At 38.2% G+C, this 26,828-nt stretch overlaps 1 protein-coding gene across 3 annotated transcripts in view; it reads right to left on the reverse strand.

Annotated features, from left to right (window-relative positions):
• The window catches only part of LOC104486043 (potassium voltage-gated channel subfamily KQT member 1), a 517,969-nt gene that overhangs the window by 467,726 nt on the left and 23,415 nt on the right, over window positions 1-26,828 (reverse strand). For all 3 annotated transcript variants that reach the window (XM_086758236.1, XM_086758226.1, XM_086758232.1), the window contains exons 3-6: window positions 22,956-23,046; window positions 8,397-8,523; window positions 4,282-4,360; window positions 977-1,073 (exon numbers count right to left, since the gene is read on the reverse strand). In XM_086758236.1, the coding sequence (XP_086614362.1) occupies window positions 977-1,073; window positions 4,282-4,360; window positions 8,397-8,523; window positions 22,956-23,046 (394 nt within the window). The remainder of the gene's footprint in view (window positions 1-976; window positions 1,074-4,281; window positions 4,361-8,396; window positions 8,524-22,955; window positions 23,047-26,828) is intronic.

Consider the following 26,828-nt stretch of genomic DNA (forward strand, 5'->3'; position numbering starts at 1 on the left):
GTACTCTGCCTGTAAAGAAAAAGCAGCTGAGGTGTTTTTGTTTTGTTGGGGTTTTTTAAACAAAAATTTCTTTGAGAGAGTGGACAGGAACAAAGGCTCCATTTTCCTTTCCATTTGGTACCATGCTAGAGTTTCAGCTACACTTTTCCAATGTCAATACAGAACTGTGTGTTTGATTTTTTTTTTATTAATGTGTTAGTGGGTGATCTGCTTTGACAAGTACTACAGATCTGTAGAGTTTTATATATCATCATAATCACTTCTTTGGTTTAGCAGAACTTCAGGTGCGTTTATTCATAAATTCACTTCTCCAAGGGTAATTTTTTCCCTTTTAAATCATTTAACTTATTTATGTTTGTGACATCTAGGACTTAAGTGTTATATTTTGGAGATAGTATTTCCAGATTCTTGACTAAAACTCTGAACACCCAGAGGAAAAAATTCTCTCAAACACCTCTGTCAGTAAGGTCAGCAAATGTTAAGAAAGTGTATTTGGATACCAGCTCTGCCCTAGCTAGATATCCAGGCAATGCGACTACAATAAATGAAGACCACACAGACTTGAAGCATTAAAAGTCATACTGTTGTACAAGATGAAAGTAGGCTTTCTACTAGAGGACTTCGGTGTGCATCAATGCTGTACAGCCATTGTGACATAAAATTTCCTACAATACTGGGAGAAAAAAATAAAGGGAAGAAAAGTAACTGCATTTAATAAATTATTTTGAAGGATAACATCAAAGAGTACAACAGTTAATTTCCAAAATAATACTGATGCTGATACTCTGTTAGTCACTGACGTGAAGTAAAAAATAGTCTTCCCATTTTAAAAGTAGAAAGAAGCACATGATGGACTTTTAAAGTATTTTTTCTCTTTCAACAGTAACTGTTCTTTTAAACTAGACTAGGATTTGAAGTCTCTGAAAAGAATATACTAAAGTAAACAAACCGCTGGGGATCTTTAAAAATCTAGTACCTGACGATGTATGAAAACAACTGATCCTAATAGTCGCCAGGTGCCACCCTGTCGATCTACATGAAGCATACGAAGTATCTGGAGAAACCGGATCCCCCTGTAAGAAAAATAGGACATTAAATAAAACTAATGATTGAGAACAATACTGCTCTATCTATACATAGTTAACTATGTTCACTATTTCAGAACTGTGATAGCATTGCCCCTGGCTAGGTTTGCATCTTAGACTTGAGGCATCTCAGTAGACAGAATGTTTAGATCACATTTCATTATATTCTAATATATTCAGAAATATTTACTAAGTCTAAAATATATGCTTTCAAACTTAGAGGAAACTTGCATATTTTAACTGATTATGACTCTCAAATGCTTCCTTTATAAGTAAAACCAGTGCTTCAAGCTTTGCTAACATAAATATAAGCAAATTTTTTCTCTATTTGTCAAAAGCAGAATGTGAATCAAACACAGTTTTACTGAAACTGTAAAGTTTTTTATACCTTTTGTGTAAGTTATAGAAATCATCTATTTGGAAATAGATACAGTCCTATGTGATTTTAAGACAATAACTAAATCATAAACTCAAAATATTTTCAACCAAAGAAAAACAATTACCCATATGATTCTTCAGCAGGATTTTATTAAATAGAAATATTTCATTCTAGTCACCCTTTCAACAATGAACTTTGCCTACACTCATCTTGCTATCTTATCACTGAAACAAAACAGTGAAAAGCAGGAAAGAATGAATGTTGAATTCATCTATCTGAAATTTTTTCACTAAAAGTATTTTTTATCTGCTATTAGCTATCCTTAGAATCTTGTTACTGTTTTTGTTTTTGCTTTTTAATTCAGTTTTCTTATTTCAGTTCCATTGTGGCTGCATTTTTCTGGGTTACACCAACAGGCAAGAACCTCAGAATGGTGCCATCCTCAGTCACTGGGAAGGCATACTGTCTCCTGAAAGACCAAACTTTTCCTTTATTCAGAAAGCAGGTTTTCTAAACTTTCACAGCTGACAGTCAAATGATCAAATGCTTGTCAGTTTTCTGGAAAGTACACAATAATCCTGACTATCAATCACATATCAGTGACCGAGTATATGCACATCATGTTTTGTTATTTCTTTGATATGCCATTGGAAGGATAATTTTAATTATCTGGAAACTTTAAAATATCCACTTAAAACCTGTTAATTAAAGCATGAGTCCAAGAAGAACTACAAGACTACCCAATACATGAGCATTAATAGACTTACATAATGTAATAGCTCATTACTTGCTTATGTCAGGAGGGAAGAAAGTTACATACCGCTCCCTTGTACAATATTAGACACACTTCTTGATGCCTTGACCCAATGGCAGCTCTTGATTTTCCTGTCTCTGTTGTCTCTGTTATGGCTATATTACTGCCAAGTGCTGACACACATGTTATAGGCTGGTAGTTTTACAGATAAAGATTTTTTTAAAAAAGTGAACCAGAAACTCCAGATACACAGCCATGAACATGCACAACCAGTTTCCTCTGAATAGAGAAAATAAATAGGTTGGAAATAACTTTTTATTAATTTGATGAACTTAAAACAGTAAGGACAAAAGGCTGAAGGACTCTGCTGTGAACGCTGCAGTGCTACTAGGTTTCAGCCCCAGTGGTGGCTGCAGGGATGAAAATGTTAACCTGTCATACCTGATAGGTCTGGAGCTTGCAACTTTATTCTACAAGAAAACAACCTAACATGCTTTCTGAGATTGCTGGGATTTAAGGGAGGTCCAAAGAGGACCACAGCAGCATAAATTAAAAGCAACACAAGGAAAGGCAAGAATACTTCCAGTACCTCAAGGGGGCCTACAAGAAAGATGGGGAGAGACTGTTCAGTAGGGCCTGTTGTGACAGGATTAGGGTTAATGGTTTTAAAATAGAGGGAGGTAGATTTAGATTGGATATTACGAAAAAATTTTTTACAATGAGGGTTGTAGAACACTGGAAGAGGTTGCCCAGAGAGGTGGTTGATGCCCCATCCCTGGAAACGTTCAAGGCCAGGCTGGATGAGACTCTGAGTAACCTGATCTAATCAGGGATGTCCCTGCTCCTTGCAGGGGGGCTGGACTAGATGACCTTTGAAGGACCCTTCCAAGCCTAACCATTCTATGATATGAGATTCATCCCTTCTTAATTCAAAAACAGCCACTCACATCACAGTTCTGAGGAAACCTGATGGGACTAAGACTTGCCTCACTCGGATGGTTTTTCAATGGGGCAAAAACAACATTGCAGAGACGTGGGTTAAGTTTCTCTGTCAGAAAGCATTCTGAGCTATAGGCCAGTGACTGTATAATTTAATACCAGGAAAGGCTGCACTGAGCCCAAAGCAACCCAGGTTCACATATAAACACACAGCGGGCCTTTTCATTAAAGTCCTTCCTACGCTTCTAGTTAAATTAAACAAAATCTTTGTAATTTTCACATTCACCCTCCTCTTTTCCTGTATGAGCTGATAAATCACATTCATGCTGCCTGTGTGAATCTATATTATCATGTAAAGATAAATGTTCTATGGTAATAGTTACCTTAAAAATACTTTGTACGTATAGTTCCCTCCAGTGTTTGTCTAAACAGCTAGGCTGAAACCAGGACAACAGTTTAGATAGTTACTGTACATTCTCACTTCCTAGTGATTAGCCTGCCCTGGAAACCAGAGGCTTCTAACTGAACACGCAGCATATCTTGCAAGTTAAGTTAGAAGGAGTGGGAAGTACACTTACTCTGCTTATCATTCCTTTTCTTCTATTTACCCACTTTACTTCCCAAAACAAGCTTGCAGTACTTGATGCAAGCTGAACAAACACTGTAACATCAAATATTTCTGGTTCATGTATGATATGAGTTACTTGTGCCAAACAAATCCACCAAGGCGTAATTACTCTTTAAAGAATGTAATTACTCGTACTCAAAAAGTACGGAGTTAAGTGCTGTCTGGATTACTTCTTAAATAAACCGATGTTCCGTAATACTCTTTTGTCTCAGAAAGGGAGCTGTTTGATGTTTTATATACGACACAATGTTTCTTTAGTTTTTTCCTCTTGGCTTCAGCACTCCCACCATTCTTCATACGCTTTGTTTGTGCACTCTTGTTTCCCAGCCAGTGACCAAGCAGAATAACATACTTCCATTGTCCAGTGTTTCAATATCATAACGTTTCCTATATTAGGAAAATTACATATACATCTAATTCAGAAATTGGGAAATTAGATATATGTCTAATTATAGCCCTGCGGTTCTGAAGAGCTACAGTCACTAGAAGAACATACCTTATTGCAGAGGTGGCAAACACCTGTCCATTAGATCCTATGCTCAGAACAATAATTGAGGCTACTACCACAATTAGATCTGTTAAAAAAAATATGAAAGAATGTATTAAATGTTAGCTCTCTGCACTGAAATACACAACAAATACAGAATAAGGAAAGGACTTCAAAAAAAGAAATTAAGTTACCTGAAATTCTGTGGGCAGTAAGTTAATGTAATAATAAAAATAATTTTAAAAAACCCCAATTACTACAGTTTCTTCCATGATGGATTTAATAACAGAAATTTTAAAGATCCTGACAGATCAGGCAGCTTGCCACAGGAACAACAAAGGCAAAGGCATATGTACACCCTAGCAATGAATCCCCATTTTGACTCAAGGCTCTGGATTTAAGAGGGAAAGTAAGAGTTTGCTTCGATCAGTAATGAAATGCATAAAGCCAGGTATCATACGCATATACACACACATAGTTTAAAAATTGTAACAAGGCTGTAAAGCCAAACTTTCAAAGTTTAGGGAACTGTTGTTGGTTTACTTTGTGATACAGTCTTTAATCACATGAAAAAATAATTGTTTCCAGAGTTCCATTTTTTTCCACTACTCCAACATTTACACAGTTCCAGCATTATACAATGCAAATGATGGATTGTGCTCACAGTGCCAGCATCCCTGATTTTCTCTTATCCTACTTCAGTGAACAGGTCTATTGCTTTTAAGTATTGAATCCTACTCTAACATTATTCTGAGAAGACATTTTTCTAATTTCCTTGTCGGCATTTCTGTGGTCATCTTCTTTAGAGCATCTAAGTAAGTGCTTCACTTTCAAATTCTAACCAGGAAATAAAGGATAGTATTATAAATGGGTAGCAAACATAGACAGAATGAGGAAAACTTTTGGTAAACTTTCCTTGCCAGTTTTAAACAGGCAGTACTTTATTCTTCAGAGCACTTAACGTTATATAGCACTTCAAAAAAAACCAGTGCCTGCTGACTTCACTTGCAGCTGTGAGAGCTCAGAACCTCTGTAACCTGACTTCAAAGCCTTCATTTGGACAATCCAGAAAATGAGGCACACTTGTGAAAACTGATTTAAATGACTGCCACAGAGTTTCCGTGCAATGCCTAGGCAAGATGCAGGATAGAATCCAACTTCAGAGGCAACAACAGTTGCCTTCAACAACTTTTTTTTCCTCTCCTGTAAACATTGTCCTGTCTTGTTCATAACCATGTAGCTGCTGCAACAAATACGGCAGCAGTTCTGCAACCAAGAGTATCCTTCACTCTCTGACCTGGATTAATTTCAAGTATCAGTCTGATTTTTTGCTGTAAAAGCAGAATTCATCTCCAAGGGATAGCACTCAATCAGTTTAAAGACTGAACTACAATAATTGTAAGTCTATGAAAATGGAAATAAATATAGGAGGGATAAGTTAAGGATACAGAAAGAGCTTCCATTTTGGAATAATCTTAACTTTTGAGTACCTGACCTTCCAATTTTTTTATGCTGTTCTTTTATCATGAATGTGTATGAACATACATGATACTCCGAAATTAGGGAGGGTTTTCTTCCCATCACATCATAATACAGATCTTTGCCCTTAAGCAAATAATGCACTCAATGTCTTTACTTAATTATCAGACATATACATATCCACCCGATGACCAGCACTGAAGGAGGAAAAGATTGACACTTAGGAAATTAGTTTCAATCAGTGACAGATTTTTCATTCGTACTTTCTACTTTTCTGAAAGCGTGTTCTACATTGTGGAGATATTTTATTTTTTTCCCCCTAAACCTGTTCTTCTATCTGCTGCAACAACAACAACAAAAGGATAAAAGAGGTTGGGAAAGGACATCCTCTTGATTCTCCCTGTGCTTCGTACCTGCCTTTCATGAAATTCTAATTAGGCTAGGATTTTTAGAAGCATTTAGCTCCTAACATAACCCTTCTGAAAATGTAATTAATGGAAGTGTTAAATCAATATTTAGGAAAAGGTATCACTATTACTGTTGCTGTCATATTACATGAGCACCACACATGCTCATTCTGTGAACTAGGGAAAGAAGAAACATAGAGGGATAAAGTGATTTTTTGGTATGCTGGGAATGAATTCAATCTATGTCTCCTGACAGGTTCTGTAATTATAGAATTATCTTTTCTCACTTACATATAATCACCTATTATCTGCCTGTAAGTAGCAGAAAAATTAGGCTAACTTTAAAAAATATACCTAAGAAGTAAAAAATATTGATTTACAAGATAGTAAAGTTGCATCATTTTCCATTTCAGATAAAATTTTAAAAGACTATTCAAGAAATTGTGTATCCTACCTTAACATTTCCCTTCTCCAGTTCTAGAAGCTGCATGTTAACATACTATTTTATGCAGCATGATATGCAATTAAAGGATTTTATAAAAGAAACTAGTAACTACACTCTACTACTAAATCTCTTCCTGGTAATAAGCACCAAAATATTTTTTATTTACAATTAGAGAGGGGGAAAAAAGGAAAGAGGATGGGAGAAATTAAAGAAATTCAAAATTGCTGCCCAAGTTGAACTTTCTAGGAATTAATCCAAATTTAGTGTGGACAAAAACCTATAAAAGAAATCTCTCTGATATCAAAGACATGTCAATGGTATTTTCTGATTTTAAAATACAGATTTTTGTATTAATGCAAAAGTAAAATGAATACCTTATTTTTCACATTCTGTTCTAATCCTTTGATTTCTTTTTCTAGTGTTTGTATTTTTTTCTTGTTGATTTCAAAATTATAGGATGAGTCAGTATGAGTCTATCATGTATCATGTATTTGCCAAGTTTAGCTATTTGGATTAGTGTAGGCACAGTTCCCTCTGCATTTGATATGTAAAAAAAAAAAAAATTGACTTCAAATGCATTGTATCCTTAGGGGAATTTTAAATGTAAAAACAGTACCGATACCTTTGAACACACAACCAGCTGTAGTTATTCTTAGCTCTTCTTAACAAAAAACACTGTATCTTCTCCAAGGGCTATACAAACATCTATGTTTACTTTGGTAGATGCACAATGCCAGTATACAGAACCACTATCAAATTGAAATCACAGTTTAATGAGACTGCCACATTTTCTCCTGCACCTGTGTACTCTAATATACCTACCTAGGCAGTATTTCTTAATTGAAAGAGAAGCCAAGAACATAATTAGGAGAAAAAAAGTTAACTATAGGCTTCACGGGAAGATCATGAAACCAGATCATCTCTATAAGCAGCTGAAGAATTTGTTTGTATATAATGACACACTTCTTTCTCAATAACTCAAAACTGAGTACAGTATCTCATCATTTTATTCACTCCCCACATCCAGATAGATAACACAGTATGTTGTTTCCTGAGTTTTTGCACCAAGTTTTGTAAAGTCGCAGACAATTAAGGAAATATCAGCTCATTTTCTCCCCTTTTTACCTCTCCGACTTTGTTCTACTTAAAACTCAATGAGTTGACATTTGAGTAACGTAAAATTTGCAGCCTTACTGGAGTCTATATAAAATCACAGGCTTAAAACAAAATGCTGATTTTATGGTCTACTACAATTTTGTCCAAACATCACCTTTTATTAATCCTTCACTGTTCCAGAGGTTCTACTAGTCACCTCTCCCCCTAAATTCTCTCCTACTCCAGAGATGCTACCCACAATAGTCCCTCCCTCAAATAATCTAAAACTGGTAACTTTAGTACTACCCAGGGGAATTTTTCGTGAGTTATATTTTGCACATTCCCAATTTATACTCACCTTTCTGTACGCCTTCTAGAGCAGACCTAAGGAAGGATTTTGTGCTCAAAATCTTGACAGTTTTCTCCAATTACACAATTAGATTTAGTAAAGATTTCTTCGCTTTACAATTTTGCCTTTCTTAAGCTGATGCCTGCCTGTGTCTCATAGCCATATTTTAAATGTTCAGGTCTAACAGTCCAAAAGAAGAAATAATTCCATAGGTTAAAGAAGTAGATAAATGTTTGAGTGAAAGACATAGCTCAGAATTGCAATATGGTTTGCAATAGTTGACATCTTTACTTTAAAATGGATAATAATAGCAAAGTTAAGGAAAAAAAAAAAAGAGTTTAAATCTTACCGATAATGGATATTGGCTTTCTGGCAAACCGTATTCTTCCCTGGAAGCCAACATACTTACTCCTGCAGCCTGCAGACCACAATCGGACCACATATTCAGCACCAAAAAACACAACCAGAACTATTTCCTATCAGAATTAAAAGGACAAAACATCAGGTTTTTTCATTAAAAAACAGACTACAGTTTGTACTTCTAATTCATTTCTATGATTAACACAAATAAGCTTGTTGAGATGAAAGATGCAATAAAAAGGATTATGCCTAATGTCTTCACATTTTATATGCATATGCCAGCCAGCACATAAAAGGGAGATAAAATGTGTTCCTGAATGTGATTTGCATGAATAAAAGGATAGTTTAAGCTCCATTCCATCCGTATATCATAGGGAAAACACAATATTATTCTTCTTTTGTTTCTTTCCAAAACTTAAAATTTTAAAGATAAGGAATGGAGAGAGGCTACAAGCATATCATTCCTAAAACTAACAAGTATATGAAACGTTTCTAGATCATGAAACAGAATTTATAAACATAAAACTAGGAAGTGTAATGTCAACTTTTGTATATACAAAATAGAACCACAGAATTACAGAATATCTCAAGTTGGAAGAGACCTGTAAGGATCAAGTCCAACTCCCTGCTGCTCGCAGGACTACCTAAAACTAAACAGTGTGACTAAGAGCATCATCCACATGCTCCTTGAACTCTGTCAGGCTTGGTGCTCCCTGGGCAGCCCGTTCCAGTGACCAACCACCTTCTCAGTGAAGAGTCTTTTCCTAATGTCAAATCTGAACTTTCCTTGATGCAGCTTCATTCCATTACCTTGTGTCCTATCACCGCTCACCAGAGAGAGATCAGCACTTCCCTCTCCGCTGCCCCTCTTGAGGAAGTTGTAGACTGCGATGAAGTCACCCCTCAGCCTTCTCTTCTCCAAGCTCCACAAACCAAATCACCTCAGCTGCTCCTCGTAAGTCTTGCCCTCGAGGGCTTTCACCATCTTGGTCACTCTTCTCTGGACACGCTCTAATAGTATTATGTCCTTCTTATATCAAGGCATCCAAAACTGCTTGAGGTGGGGCTGTACCAGTGCAGTGTAGAGTGGAAAACTGGGACATTTGCCAGCTTCCATTTTACTGGGACCTCTCCAGACTCCCAAGACTGTTCAAAAATAATGGAGAGAGGACCCATGATGACATCAGCCAGCTCTTTCAGTACCCTGGGACGAATCCCATTGGGCCCCACAGATTTATGCGCATCCAGCTGGAGCAGCAAGTCTCAAACATGTTTGGAGTCAGCTGGATGTTTAGCATCCCCACAGTCACAGTCTTCCAACACAGGGCTCTGGGGTTCCCAGGGCCCATCATTGGTTTTGAAGACAGAGGCGAAGAAGACATTGAATGTCTCCGTTTTATCTACATCCTTATTTGTGAGGTGACCGAAATTAATTACTGATGTCAGTTCATTTTGTCCTGGACAGGTGTCCATATTACCAAAACCACAGCAATTAACACAAGATTATATTATGAAACTTACACTGTTGTTATGTATACTTCTAATGAAGGGCTGTCAAGGCTGATCAAGCTTCACCTCACTAAATTCACCTTTAAAAAAGCCCTAATCTGCCTCCTTTTCCTCCTATACATATAAACACTTTTCAGAACCTTAGATTTATTGCCTCACATTTACCTTCAGCTAAAGAAAAAAAAAAACTTAGCAATTTTCTGTAAAGTCAGAAAAAAATGCTTGTTCTCACTGAAATGGCGACAAAAGATGGTGAGGAGTTGCTGTGGACAAAACATGAACCAGAAAAAATCTGTGAAAAAAATCTGAAAATCAAATAATATGCAAAATATTCTCCTGATAATTGACATCCATCAGTATGTCAGTTTGAGATCTTTCTCCAGCTTTCCGAAACTTTCCAGAACCCTTCCCTTCAAAATGAGATTATACTCAAAAGGATCCCCAGAAAACTTTTTCATTTAGGCTCCCAGCAGTATTCTTCCCCTTCTCCTGGAAGTGGTGAAGGAAGAAATACATGATGGAGGATTCTCAGCAGATTTCATAAACCTGGAAAGCCATTTGGCATCAACAGAAAGCCAAGGATGAAGTCTTCTAACTAAATCAAACTCAAAAATAACAGGTAGGAACAAACCATTACCTCAAAAAAAAATAAGAGCCATATCAGGCTTTATCAAAATAGAGCTTATAAATACCCTTGGCTACTCTATCAAGCAATCAGCGTTGAGTGTCAGTCTTCCATTTTTCTCAGCAATCCTTCTCTGAACTCCTATGGGGAAAGAAAAGGAAAGCAAAACTGCCTGTCCTTGGAATAGAACAGCTGCCATAAACTGTCAGGACATTTGCCATGACCCATGGAAGGATCATGAGACAAGTGTGGAAAAACACAGAGCATCAGCCTTTGTCTGGGGCCCTGAACATGCTCCAGAGGTGCAGCCAGAGGCACGCTATATTGACAGATGTACCAATGGAGAGGGTCTTTAGGCAGCGCAATCCCAAAACACATACCTATAATATTACTTGCCTAGTCAGGTGGAAGCCCTTAAACTCATTTTATCTTTGTATTTTTTTCTTTTTCTTAAGTCTAGCCACCGCATAAGTCTTTTTGTTCCCCCACAAAATAAATCATAAAAAATACATAATCAAGTTTATGCTATTCTTAGTATAACTCCATTTTATTCATTTTATTACAAATAAAAAAAAAAAGCTTAAAGGGAAATATCTATGCAAATAACTTCCACCCGTATCTAATTCAATCAGTCAAATAAGAAACTCTTGTGAAAAAGCCATCAACTTTTACCCAAGAATGTCACCGATGACCAAATAGAAAAATGCTCCCATTAAAACAGAAAATCAACATTTTATGCAGGAGCGTGTGTAGATGAAATATATAGCCTGGAATTTACAATATGTTCCAGTATGGTTATGGATAACTGCATGGGGAAGCAGGAGAAGGGAAGGAGTTCAGCTGGAGTGATTAAAGTGCACACATGAAAAAGACGAGTATTTTCTCAGCTGCAGCTGTGTTTTAGGTGGAGAGCACACACAAGGCTCTCTTCACTTTTTTTACTGGAATATTTAGGTGCTCGGGTAAAAGGAGGAAGTGGGATGGCTAAATGAATAGTGTGTGCTCACGAAGATTCAGTCAAGGAATGGCAGCTCAAAACAATGAAGCCTCAGAAGCAGGCATAAATGTTTAATAGTCCAAATGTTTGCACACGTGTACGTATGTCCAAAATTTAATCTGATAACCTGTCTTCAAGGTTTTCCAGTCCTTAGAGCTGAAAATGTCAATTTAGTGACCTGTTTAGCTTAATAGTTACTCAAATGCTATGAAAACCTACTGATACTGAAAATACTTATTTCCTACCTTCTTGCTTGCTCTTATAAAGATGATAAACACCATATGTGAAAATATCCTACATGTAAGAAAAGATGCCAAACACTGCAAAGTGTCTTGTAGTATCATTAGCTTATTCAGACTTATATCTCCTAGACAAGACCAATGCACCTAATGTTTAAAAGTCTGTTGTTTGGATACAAATGGATTTGTTTAACATTTATTTAAAAAATGTTTCCATGCACGTCTGATAAATATGCTGAGTTTGCTGACTTCATAACAAGGGTATCTTTATCTTTCATTCTACCAGCATTTGCTATTTCCTGTACAAAATGAAGCTGTGTGCCAAGGAGGGAAGCACATAATGCTCTAGTCACATTACCTGTGACAACCACCATTCAAGTGAGTTGGGTGAGTCAGAGAGGAAGATTTACTTTTTAATTCTATTTAGGCAGGCAACAATTTTTCTACAATAAAATTAACTACAGTCTTAATAATTTTTGAGCAGGACTTTTTTCTAGAATTTTAGTTCAGAAAGGTACCATTAAAGCAAACACACTCAAATAGTGAATCAAATCAAAATTCAAGAAGTTAGTGCCTGAAGTTCTTCATTTCTCTATAGATCCACCAGTACCCCACAGGAGTCTTTCAGTTCCCCAACAACATGTCTTGAAGGCTGGCCTGAAGGGTTCAGCTCTGGCAGGAAGGCAAGGGTTTAGCTTTGCCCCTGCAGTGGAATCTATCCAATGTGAATATCCACTTTGGAATTGTAAATAATCATATCCACCTTTTGATTTGGGAGGGTCTCAAAATTTTGAAGGCAGGAATTGGAAAAATCCTGCAGGTACATCTCCACCTTCCTCTCACTCCCAAGTAAGAAATGTTTCTCTAGTCTCTTGGGCCACATTCTGAAACCACTTTGCACAGAAAAACTCTATAAAGCTAGAATAAGAAGTGAGTAAAATTTGATTAAGAGCATTATGAGTTGGCCCTTTGTTAATTCTTCTCAGCCGTACTTACTGCACAATGATTTATATTTTAGATAGTTGAAAAGCACATAGCAATCATCCAGCACAACATGTTCTGTACTGCATATGAGCAACCCACAAGGTAATGTAAGCCACAAGAACAGTTATATCATAATTCACATTGAAAAGCTTGATAGGTACATTTGACTCCAGAAAGACTATGGCAACTCAGCAAGATCACTTAGCAGACAACTTAAGCTTCTGGAATGTGTTGAAAGACTTGTAGACTCAATTTTTTCCATTTAATGTATGAAACAATATTCCATATCTATTTTAATAATGTTTTATATTGTAGTAATATTCCTGATCTATTTTTTATTTTCCTAAAGACCAACAAGAAACTCAGAAAGAGTGTTTTCTCTCTCACAGGTTTGCAAGGCATAAAATAATAGAGTACAAGCTTTTGAGTTGTGTTTGTTTTTATTCAGATGTATTCTACACTAACAGTCTGACTCTTCCATAGTATAAAACAAATAGTGTGTTTTTCTACTGAAGCAGTTAGCAGTTCACCTGTCAGTTCCTTTAAGGGACTGGACAATTCATCAACATCCACTGTTACACAGGCAATATAGACTACACATATATCACAAAATGCCACTAAATATTATTGGACCTACTCTGCATGCATGTGTAAGAAATCCATTATCATCTGTAAGAAATGATCTGGTGAGGCTAGGGGGAGTACCTGTGAACATCATATATTAGATTACCAAAATATCAGTTTATTAAACAGACCTGGAGAAGGCCCTAATTGCTAATGTCATGTGGCAAAGCACAGATTTAGAGTTATAAATTGGCACAAAAGCAGGAAATGGATAAAAATTCCACCATTTTTACTTTCTAACACTAATTGCTTTCACGGGATGGAAAAAAAAAATGCCCTCAAACCTATTAGAATATATACACATCACCATAAATCATAGAGAAGACTAAATTAAGCTTACATAACATGCAGCGTTATTTCTACTCTGCAAACAGATTAAAGATGGCATAGCATTTTATGACATGACTACATAGCTTAAATGGGAGATGAGACAAAAGCAGAGACAAAAATAAAGGAATGGGAGAGCTCCTCCACTATAGGCAGGAAAAGTACATCCTCTTTTAAAAACACACACTTTGAAAATGGTGTCATCAACTCACTACTTTCAAAAAAGAAAAACCATCCTGAGGTCCAGTTCAGAAACAGAGCAGTTAAATACACAGATGCCTTAGCTGGCTTAAGTAAGCCAACTATCACTTGGTACTCTGAAGTCTGGGTACTCTGAGAAGCACCTAGCTTATACGTACAGTAGGAGGACATGTTCATGGTATACGAGGCAGGAGAAATCACTGTATAAAGCCAAAACTAAGCAGTAACTTCAGAAAAGACACAGAACAACATGACCCACCTGCAGCCTAGAATTCTTTCACGAGATCCTTGCCTTAAGCCCTGACTCCTGAATACAGCCACAGCACGAGCCTCCCTCCTGAAAAGCTTAAACAGCAGCTGATGTGAGAGCTCCTAATCTTACATCTCAGCCTTTTCTCCACCAACAAACACAGGAATATGAATAAAAGCTACATGTTAAATGTAGTCACTACATGAGGATCGCTAGCAACCAAGCAATGTGAGAAGGCAGTGAGGGCCTACAACAGAGACAAGTAGTGAGGACCTGAAAACAGAGCTTTTAAGGGTATTGCGTAGCCACTAGTACTCCACTGCTATGAACTACAGGTGTTAATGTGTTTGGAAGACAGGCTGTTGCTTTTTCCAGCAAAGAAACACGTCAGAGGAAAGCGGATGCGTAAATTCTGTCTCCCAAAGGAAGAGGAGCTGAGCTCAGGCGACTGGAATCCAGGATCCAGCCCTCCTGAAAGAAGGAAGGTGATCCCAGCTGAAACACTAAGACTATCCACCTTATTTGTGGTTCTGCTGCAGAAAGCTTCTAGGATAGCACATGCCCCTTACAGATTTATCCCATAAGCCTGAGAAAATATCAGTAGAAAACCAGCCATCAGGAGAACATGACTAGAATCTAGTGACCCCTGGTGAATCCAACAGAAAAGACTCAGGAGAGCTTTACTTATTTTAATATATAATAGTTTCATAAGAAAGTCTTCCTTTTTTTTCATCTAAAAGAGACAACTATCAGAGATACCACACTGAACTAACTAAGTTTTTGGTCCAATCCCATATATTAATTCCTACATAGTTTTGTCTTTGTCACTTAGCCTGAAAACTTGTAGTCATTTCACATCTGGATTATGTGCTCTGAATTTGAAAGCACATTAAGATAAACAATACTTCCTATCCCTCCTTCATTCCAATTGCAATGACCACAATGTTAAATACATCATGGCATACAAGTAGAAATCAAATTAACAAAGTTGAATCAATATGCTTTAGAGCAAAAAACATTCTGTTTTCTCAAAGTCAAGACCATTCTTCATAGCCTTTAATTTAAAAAGTAATTACCATCAAGATATGGAAACAGTGAAAAATTTCCCCTTCACTTACAACACTGTCATTATACAAATTGATAATGTATTGTGTTCTGTTACTCATGGAGTGTAAAAATATCATGTGTATGATAAAAATAATATTTTCTTCTTGTTTTCAGAACAGCACAATTACTGAAATTACTCCCACGAGCTAAGAAATTCTGGTTTTGCAAGGTCTTTTACAATAAAAATAAAAATCTGTCTTTTGTAAACTACCATGGTGACCTCTCCTGGTAGAAAAATATATGACCTCCAACCATGAAAATACTTAATCAGATGAATCCTCAAAGGAGGAATTACACCTGGCCCATTCTATAGTTTATTTTTTAATGTCATAACCTTAAAGATATAGATGCCATTTACAAATCAAAACTGACACACAAACTACTAGAGCATTAAGAAAACATTACAGTCTCCTGCTGTATAGGCAAAAGCCTATACAAGAGGCTTTGGTAACTTTTTAAAAATAATTTTTCAATGGAATAGAAAATAATACAATTATAGACGTATATATTAGAGAATTAAAATTTGGGACAGAGTGGAAAGATAAAATGTTACCTAAAAATGACACAATGAAAGATGCCTGAAAAAATAAGCATATGCAGGATTTGTTGAAAAAGGTATTTTTTCCTTTTCTGGCATAAACTTTTAAAATATAAACAATAATTTTCATGGGAACTTTAACTAAAATTACTGATAAGCACTTATTTTTTTAAAAACTCTCAGTCACTTAGCTACTGTGATCTTGGAATCAAACAACTTCAAGGTTTGCCTATGGTCATGCAAAATGTCTGTGCTAATATATCAGCAAATTTTGAGAATAGCTCAAGACATTCTTTGCTTTGAACAACTACCCAACAGTACTAACTAGTGAAAACATACAGATTTGTTGTATAATAAGCACACACACTTCAAAGAAAGCTTTATATATTCAGGAAGCAGACATGTCCATGTACGTTTGATGACCTCGCAGAGAAGAAAGTGGCTGAAGAAGAACATAACTTTACACACTACAGCAAATATGATTTTAGAAGACCCTTCCTAGAACAGGGAGTATAAAAGGAAGACTTACATACAAGTCACAAATATTAAAAGTCACAGGGAAACTCACAGGGAAAATATCAACAAGTGAAAGCAAAAAGAAGTAAAATGATATGGTCAATGGAAATAGAGTTGGCCTGTGACAGAAAGCTAAGGTAATTATAAAAGCATATATATTTATTTTAAGAACAAGTAGATTAAAACCACCTCTAGTATTTAAAGACTAACTTTTTCTTCTTTAAATTGTTTATTAACAAATCATCTGTCAATACATCAGTGAAGAACTGAGGTATGAAATTACTTCAAGCAGGTAGGGTTTCAAATTAAAAAGAAATAATACTATGCCTGCTGTATTTATTTATCAGAATATGCATTTTGAAAGAATATGAACCTAAAAAAAAAAGAATAACAAGCAACAGGTAAAGATGATGGTACAAAAAGACAGCTATCTCGTTTTGTCTTCTTCAAGATGAAGACTCTTCAAGAGCTAGGATCCTGTCAGAAAAGTGCATAGGGACACAGCTCTGCAGATCAGGCAGGAATCACAAACTCATTCTGCACTCAGTCACATGGAATTTAAGGAGCACTTAGGAAAACCATTGGAAAGGTAACCGATAAACATAAGTAATAATTAGGAGTCAATTCTATCAAAGACAGAAAGTGAACAGTGTTGACCCAAGATTGACTGTAGGAAATTACATAATCACCATTCTTGACTTGTATTTGGAAGAAGTTATTAAAAAGGCAAGTGAACCCTGACAAATATCTCCACGAGTGCTAAAAGTGTCCAGAGGGGAATTAAGCCAAAAAAAAGAGACCTATTTAACAAATGTGTTTCTTCCCTGTTTTTAACAAATGTATTAATCAATTTTTTTAAAATGAATTTTAAACCAGTTCCAAAATTCCGATGCTCACAGGCCTGTTGGGAATAGGCTGTACCATGTGGTCCACAAAAAGGCAAGAAAGCCACGTTCCCTCCCCTACTCTCAAATTGTTACTCTTAGAATATACCATACACCCTGGTTACCCATGTTCTGGTACTCAGGCATGGCATAATAATTTTGTGAGGCTGTATCCCAAGTTCATAAACACCATCCTAGGCAGGATTTTTTCAGAAACTTGTTTTTAGTATAGAATAGAACGAGTTCTCTCTTTTCAGCGGTCCCAGTTACAGAACTGGGACATAGTCATCCCTCACACTGCTCTTTTGGCTCAGTATGCTGCTCAGTTTTGCCAATTTGTTCTGGTGATCAAAGTGGAGGATTTCTTAAAAGAGTACCTGCTCCAAAATTTAGGGCATGAGATAGATAGTGGAGGAAATGCACAGCGATATCAGACAGGGGACTTAAAAAAAGGCGTGACAGACTTCTTCCAGAAGTCAGGGATTAAGCACTTAGTGCACCAAATCTTGATCTGACAACAGGCCACTAATGGTGACGTCATAGTGGAAGTTTGTCACAGACCATGTGATCAGGATTAGAAGGAAGACAAAGTGTTCTTTAAATATCTGAAAAAAGTTTCTAGATCATGCCCTGGTTCTTATAGAGGACTTCAATCCAACTAGCACCTATTTGAAGAGCAACACAGTGAGATGCAAGCAATCTGAGAGATTTCTGGAGTGTTTCAAGAGTAACTTTTAGATACAGGTATTGAGTGGGCAACTGGGAATCAAACACAGCTGGATCTGCTGTTCAGATAAACAAGAAAAAAATTAGCTGGGAATATAATAATCAATGACAATGACTTGGATGTATCATTCAAGAAATAATGTCATTCAAGATCCTGAAGGAAGAACAGACCCTACACTTCAGGAAAGCAAACTTCCAATTATTCAAGGAACTGACAGGTGGGCTCCCATGGCAGACAGCTCTGAAGGTTCAACAAGCTCAGGATAGCTAGCAGGTCTTTAAAGACAATCTCCTTCAAATGCAAGGAAGTGATGAAAGCCGACAACAGGAGAACAAGGGAAGTGATTATCCCCCTTTACTTAGCACTCATTAGACTGCATCTAGAATACTGTACCTGGTTTTGTCCACCACAGGAAAGACTTTGATTAACTGGAGTAAGTTCAGCATAGGGCTGTTAAGGTGGTCAGGTTGTCCAACATGTCCTATGAGGAGAAGCTGAGGGAACTGGACTTGTGAACAAGTCTGGAGAAATAATGCATGAAGGGCCTCTGAACTGACTCTCAGTACATACAAGGAAGTTATTGAGAAGATGGAGCCAGGTTCTTAACAGCAGGGCATGGCAGAAGATGAAAGACAACAAACCAAAATTGAAATAAGAGAGGTTCATACTGAATATAAGAAAAACCTTCACCGTGAGGGATGGTCAGGCATTGGAACAGGCTGCCCTGAAAGGCTATGCAGTCTCCAGGCTAGGAGGTTTCCAAGACCCAAGGGAATAATGCCTTGAGCAACCTGGTCTGATCTTATCACTAATCCTGCTCTGAGCAGGAGGTTGGACTAGACACCTCCTGAAGTCCTTTCCAACCCAAATTATTCTATGACTGTATGAAAAGAAGAAACCACCAAGGCACATGGTTCCAGAGTTCTGTGAGATTCAGCATTTGCATATTATGACAAGTAGAGATGCTATTCCATCCCATTACACAATCTGTAACTATAGTGGCCACAATTATTGATTTGCCTTTCCTGCTTAGAAAATTCCAGCATCTGCAGGAGCCCAGGAGAGGGGCAGGCAGTGCAATTTTAGAAGGCAGATGATAATGTAGTATTGCTTGAAGTGTTGCAAACACTATTCACAACTGTGGCCCATTCCATTGTGTTTGTTTTCCCAGACTTTGTACAAGAACTTTGTCATGAAGCAGGTCCTAAATAGTGATGGACAGACAAGTGAAAAAGCTTCCCACAGTACAGATCCAGAACCAAGGAAAGCAGAGGAAACTAGAGATTCCTTATCACATCACACTACATGTAACAGTCAGAATAAAATCAACTACAAGTGCATTCAAGCTTTGTGGGTTGTGAAATAACACGTACATTGTTGTTCTACCTAGAAGTCTTGTGATCCATTTTAAACACTATTTGAAACTCTAAGTTTCCTCTCTGCAAGTATAAAAAAAAATAGGAGGAATTATGTTCTTCACTATCTATCCTGTTATTTATCAGCATGATTCATTGTGCCAATGACACTGTCCCTTCCCTCATTTGTTGGCTTGCTAAATAGTCAGAGAAGAAAAAAAAACATCAAGGAATTAACAAAGATTACGCAACATATGTGTATGGAAAAATTAAATTAGATTATCTCAGACAGAGCTCACAAAAGCCCTTCCAAGACTGGCAGTGAATACACAAAATATTTGGTAGTATGAAAACAAAAAGCTTTAAATGACAGCATTCCCAAGTTCAAGGCAAGCAATATCACCAGTCCTACTACCACAGAAGTAAACTGATTTTACCACAATTATGATCAGATGGAGATTTACATGTTGTCTTTTCTTCATAAATGCAAAGTTTCCTTTAAGGTCAAGCAAGGACATCAAATAGAGCAATTTACAGCATTTTGGGGGGCATAGTATCAGCCTGTATCAGAAGCTGTGGCTATGCAACATCTTCAATAGTCTCAAAGATGACAAACTGGTCCTAACATTCAAACACAGGGCCAAAAATTCATATTTTTTTCCTCCAGAATTCACTTGAATTTTCAAAGACTTGAGAACATATGCTTGTGGAGGGAGGTGGGAGAGTAAGGGTCTGGGTTTTTTTTTTTACTTTAAGTTCCAGCAACTGCTTTTTCAGTCCTCTTTTTCTATTCAAACTACAAACACTGCTCTGGCGGGCCTTCTTGATATGATATTCTCTTTTTGGTATATTCACATAGCTTGTCTGAATGATGATAGGTTTCACACTTGACAAGAAATTATCTTACACTACGCAGATGTGTTAAGAAGATTAAAAAATTAAGTCTTTAAAACACAAGACTTCAGTGGTTTGGGACACATCTGCAGTTACATCTGTTACTAATGTGCCATATCTACACCTGTGACACATATTATCCAAAATTGTATTTGGCACATCATCTCACCCTCTCTAAGAAAATATAAAAATATTTAGGTGTCTACAAGTATCAAATGCTATCCTTCTTATCAGGCCTTACCAACTTTAAACACTACAATTCTGAAGCTGATCCTTCCCAACTGTTAATCTACCTCAATATAATGAAAACCAGTTTTTCCACAAGTGGGAAAATACCACAAGCATCAAATACTAGTATTTATTTGCTACTGATGCACTAACAGGGTTATAAAAGAATTACAGGTTCCATCAGTGAGGAGAGAAATAAACCAATTTAATTTTGAACTTAATCCAATAGATGCTTTGGTCTAATTTTGTTTCTCTCCATGTTGGCAGTCTCCCCTGTTCTCAAACACTTTGAAGAAAGCAGACTGGCATGGAAGGCAGAAGTGTTGTAATTGAAGTGAATTTATTTCAGAGCAATATTTCAGAGCAAGACTCACGGTTTTAAGACAAATGATTTCTAGGCAAGTGAATCTACAGTAGCCAGCAGAACGGCTAACCTCTGTGCTGGCCGTTTCTAGGAAAGAAGCTAAGGAAACAGCAGGGAGGAGAACAAACTCAACAGAGATATCCTCCAGGATAAGGCTGTAACACAAGGTGGGCAAGAAATTGTTTCAGCACTGCCACTGACTATGCATGATTCATTTGTTAGATGATAACATCACTCAAAAATAGCTGGCAATGCTATGTGGGCACTATATGAACCACACACTCCTTTTCCTCTAGTTATTTTTTGTCCAATGATAATATGTGTCTGTACATGCAAATACCACCTACACAAAAACAATCAGCTAAGCATTGAATCCTTGCCAGTATTATGGTTTCCAGTGGTGATTATACTGACCTGTAATCACTCTACATCCTTCAGTGAGCATGAGAAGACTACATATGATTGACAGAATACTGCACTTTATTTGACACTGAATATGGCTTAAAGGCAAAGCAACATTTATTACAGGATTAACATCAATCAAAATCCCCAAATAACTCAGAGATTCTAATGATGGCTTAGTCAATTGCATGCAAAAGCTGCATATACTAATGTAGTCTAAGCCACAGGAAAACAAATAAGTAACTGATTTTTATGTTCAAACCAGAAGGAGAACCAAAATCTGTCCCATTAGAAGTCACGACTTAACAAAAAGAAATTACAATGAGAATACTGAGATTATCACACATTAAGATTAGAGGATTTGCGTGGCTAAAATACAGATATTGTGAGCAACAGTTTAAAAGTTATTTACTCCATTTTTATCAAGGATACTTCATCTTAATTCTTAACTTTCTACAGGTGAAGAGGGGCATGAGGGAACAGATGAGGAACATTGTTTAGAATCCTCATGAAAATTACTTGTACTTTTATTTCCCAACTACTTTAAATTAACACTTTAAAATATTTTATGCATGTTGCAATAGTTTATAGATAGTTGCTGGATGTGATTTCACATTTTTAAGAGACTTAATAGCTCAGGACTGGTGCCACAGTTCAGGTGCATTTCATCTGTAAATTAGACACTCAGTCCAGTGATAAAGAAATTGTTCCCTTGCTACTGTGAAAATAGTAAGTCACCTCTGTATATCTCCAAGTGCGTAGATTTTTCTATCACAACACCTGCTGTTTACATTACTACGTAAGATGCTAAGAGCAAGAAAAGGATATTAGATAAGCAACACAAAGTCTTTAAGCTTTTGCAAAATACCACGTACAAAACTTAATGTATGTTCAAGAAGAACCTGACACCCTAGTGGACTGCTAACAGCCACAACAGTTAACAAGCACCAACTTCAAAGCCGAATCACTGATGCCTATAAGTGTGATAGAAGCTCTTCCTTCCTCTTTGACATACCAGAAAACAAGTCTGACAGAAATCACTTACCCCCAAGATTCAGATACTTCTGAAGAGCACCGTTCTTGGCTAATTTTTACCATAAGACTTAGAAGAGAATTCTGCTGTGTGTAGAATATCCTGTTCCAAACTGCACAAGACTGATAAATACCAGTTGTCCACTATAAAAGCTACAGGGTACAGTTTCATGCCATATGAAAAGTAAGTATATAAAAAATGTTAATCTATCAAGTATCCTCATAGTCTACAGACCTAGAAAATAATAAATCTGATTAAACTATGACCTTCCTTTAATGAAAGCAGGTAATATGTTAAATTATAAAATCATAGAATGGTTAGGGTTGGAAGGGACCCTCAAGGGTCGTCTAGTCCAACCTCCCTGCAAGGAGCAGGGACATCCCCAACTAGACCAGATTGCTCAGAGCCCCATCCAACCTGGCACTGAACGTTTCCAGGGATGGGGCATCCACCACCTCTCTGGGCAACCTGTTCCAGTGTTCCACCACCCTCATTGTAAAAAATTTCTTCCTAATATCTAATCTAAATCTATCTCCCTCTATTTTGAGACCATTACCTCTACTCCTGTCACAACAGGCCCTACTGAACAGTCTCTCCCCGTCTTTCCTGTAGTGTCCTGGTAGTATGCTTTGTATGAGGATTTTTAACAGTTATTTACTGTTAAATGAACAGAACATTGTCCACCTAAAGCAGCTTAGATTTAGTCAAACTGACTAATGTCTTTCCCAAAAAAAGTTCACTTACCATCCAGAAAAGCGTTCCAGTGGCAAATTCAGAATAATGCTCTATAGTAGACAGTACACTGAATATTAAACAAATCAGCACCAAGAGAAACCTGTAAAAAGAAAACAGTGTTTAGTGACTCATCAAGTTGAACTGTAAATCTAGATCTAGTTTTAGCTCTCTCATTCACGTAACGTTTTTCATCACTAGTACTTTGTGTTTAATCAGTTCATTCTTCCTAGTAAAGCAAATATCATCACTTCATATTCAAACTTTTAAGATACATGGAATAAAAATGACAGAAAGACTGAACAGAGTTAAATCAACAGGTAAAACTCTATAAATTATAATCTCCCATAGAAGCTTGTCATACTGACTTCTGATATGTTTGCACTACAGTTTTCACTATCTCTTAAGGTCATGAAGAAAACAAGAGAAAAACAGGAATATTGACATTTCTTCCACTAACAACCAGAAACATTCCCTCTTGTGTACCAGCTTGTCCAGCTGCAGTTTCCTCAGATGCTGTGCCAAGAGGCTGTATCTAAACTCCTAAACTCCCAAACCAGCAATTAAAATCTTAACAGTCCTGCATGTGATGAGATATTTTTCCAAAGAGAAACCTTTCTGAAGAAGATAAACACTACTGACAAGACTGGTTCAAGAACTTCAAAGCAAATGACAGACTAACAGCCCTGGTGGCTGTACTACTAAAATTATGAGACTTCAGCAAACAGAAGTAAACACACTAACTACACTTAGTGTGTTTCTGGTAGCTTTTACATGAAAAATATAGGAGCAAGAGCTTATCAGGGAGGGGAAAAATTCATATTCATCCTAGATACCAGTGACAAGACAGCTTTCTTAAAAGTCTAGCCAGGGACTTCCCCTGGTCAACATCTTTATCAGTGTTCCAGAAGAGGAGATGAAATGCACCTCAACAAGTCCACACATGACAGCAAACCAGGGGTTCAGTCAATAAACCTGAGGGCAGAGCCACTGGTTAGAGGTGCCTGGACCGGCTAAGGAACAAGCCTACAGAAATATCATAAAACTCAACATGAACAAATGTCAAGTCCTGTACATAGTATGGGGCAGGCCCAAACCCACATCAGATGAAGACTGCTCATATCTTGGTATGAATTCCCTGTAGCCCTGCCAGCATCCATCCAGGCAGGGATGGTTCCATTTTGCCAGACTGCACTTGTGGTGGTGCCCACAGATGGGGCCCCAGGTTATAACACAGAGCTGACAGACCAGAGGGAGCTTGGCAAAGGGCAAAAGCAGGATGATGACAACCCTGACCCAGCATGAGCAAGGACAGCTGCCACCAACCTAATGGCAGGGAAAGCGCTGCCCCTGCTGCCCCCCATGTGTCCCACTTGCCCCAGAGCAGTAAACTCCTGCCTACGATATACACATAGATACACATTCTTTATGTCATATCCTACATGTTTTCATACTTCTCTGTGACTGGATGGTTGCAATTTTTTTGAAAACATCATACCCACACGATCTCAGATCACCCTCTGACTGGCTGCTCATTTCCTTTGGACCAGGAAGTGGTCATATAAAAATATATTAACACTTTTTTATATATACATAGGTTTCTATATAGACAAATAGATATACATAAGATATAGACTATAGAATTGTGGTGGGTTGACCCTGGCTGGCTGCCAGATGTCCACCCAGCTGCTCTCTCACTCCCCCTCCTTGACAGTTCAAGGGGAGAAAATAAGATGAAAAGGCTTGTGGGTCTAGATAAAGACAGGGAGATCCCTTACTAACTATTGTCATGGGCAAAACAAATTCAACTAGGGGAAAATTAACTTAAATTATTGGCAGTTAAAATAGATTTGGATACTGAGAAACAAAGAAAAGTAAAACATCTCCCCCTCCCCTTCCTTCCTAGGCTCAATTCCGCTCCTTCATTCCCAGCTCCTCTACCTTTCTCCCTCACACGCGGCCCAAGCAACTCACAGGGATGGGAATGGGGGGTTGTGGACAGTCATAACATTTTATCTCTGCCCCTCCTTCCTCCTCCTCACACTGTTCTCCTGCTCCATTGTGGGCCCTTCAGGATAAACCTGCTCCAGCACAGTTTCTCCAGGGGCTGCAGGGGAACCTCTGCTCTGGCACCTGGAGCACCTCCTCCCCCTCCTCCTGCTCCTCCCACCTCAGTGCTCATAGGGCTGTTTCTCAAACTTTATTTTTCCCCTCTTGCCTCACAGCCTATGCTGTGGTTTCGGCCTTTCCCAAATGTGTTTTCCCAGAGGTGCCTCACTGGTGGCTAAGGGGCCACCTATCCTGATCTGCACTATGAAGACTGACCTTTAACATGGATTATCCAAGTTCTTAATCAACTTAATCAAGGTTTTTTTCAGCAGCACCCATGGACAGTGCAGTATTTCTAGTTCCTTTGAAGCCGAAGGCTGCAGGACAGTATCTGATAGCTGGTCATATTGAGAGAAGGGGCTAAAAGAAAACTCCTAAGTAGGTATAAGCATTAATCAATTGCAGCTGTGCATACTAAGACAGATGGTGCTTCATGCTTTACTAACTAGCCATTGTGTAGAATATCTAAAGCGAGAAGTTTTGTATCCCTCCCAAGGACAATTCTTGATAAGAGCTGAGGGGCCTTCTGTATGAACCAGCCAGAACTGACCCTGCGGGTTGGACAAGAACCAAAGTATAACCAAGTCTGTGCGAAAACAAAGGGTTACTAGCGGTGACAAAGAGGAGCAGCTCATCTTCATCCCCACGACCCCCCAACCCCCCCGCCCCCAACGACCACCACCAGGAGGCACTGCGCAAGTTTATGAAAATGACCCCTTGGGACTAATTTTAATACGAAGCGAGGATAGATCATGCATATGTATAGGTGAATTACGGAACTTCATGTATATGTAACACCTGGCTGCATAAATTCAAAGTGAGGTGCTGCGTCAGGCGCGCATGGCTTTGGCAGGACTACCCCCCATGCTGCCCGGCACCGAATAAACATACCTACTTTACAATCTTACAGATTGTGGAGTCCGTTTTCCGCACGTCAATATAACTGCTCCATTCCATATGTGCTGTTGTGCATTCTTGCACTTAAATGGTGTAATCTGATGAGTACAGAAATATTCAAATAAGTTTGGCTTGTTTGTAATGTAATTATAACTCATGTATCAGCATTTCAGGTTGTTCTGGTTTTGTTAGTGAGGGGGGGGCTAAGGTGGTAGCTTCTGTAGGAAACTGCTAGAAGTTGCTCCCCTTTGTTTAGTGGACTCGGCCGGGCCTAGGGCGGACCCGCTGCTGGCCAGGGCCAAGCCAATTGGTAGCAGAATGTTCCCTGATAACAGCTCTGCGATAACGTATTTAAGAAGGGGAAAATAGGAAAAAAAAAAGTAGAAAAGATGTGAAGCAGCTGAGTTGGGGCAGAGAGCGGGTGGCGCAGGCCTCGTGGGCCTTGCAGGCCTCACCCTCTGGCCTCCCGCCGGGTGGCCGTCTGGGCCCAACTCTGCCCGGCCTGGCTGCAAGAAGTGGAGAGGAGATGAGATGTGAAGAGAATCTGAGAGGCGTCTGCCTGCCTGTTGTGAAGAATTTTTCTTGTGAGAGGAATGGCTGTAGATGCCAAGGTCAGTGAAGAAGGAACGGGAGGAGTAATGCGGCTCCTGGCCAGAATTCCCCTGCAGCCTGTGGTGCAGCCCATGGTGAAGCAGGCTGTCCCCCTGTAGCCCATGGAGGTCCACGGAGGAGCAGAGATCCACCTGCAGCCCGTGGACAACCCATGTCAGGGCAGGCAGATGCCTGAAGGAGGCTGTGGTCCATGGAGGGCCCACTGGGGCAGCTGTTCTGGAGGGACTGCACCCCATGGAAGAAAAGACCCACACCAGAGCAGTTTGA

Source organism: Chlamydotis macqueenii, chromosome 1 (genome assembly GCF_036417535.1).
Source record: "Chlamydotis macqueenii isolate bChlMac1 chromosome 1, bChlMac1.mat, whole genome shotgun sequence".
Taxonomy (NCBI): Eukaryota; Metazoa; Chordata; class Aves; order Otidiformes; family Otididae; genus Chlamydotis; species Chlamydotis macqueenii.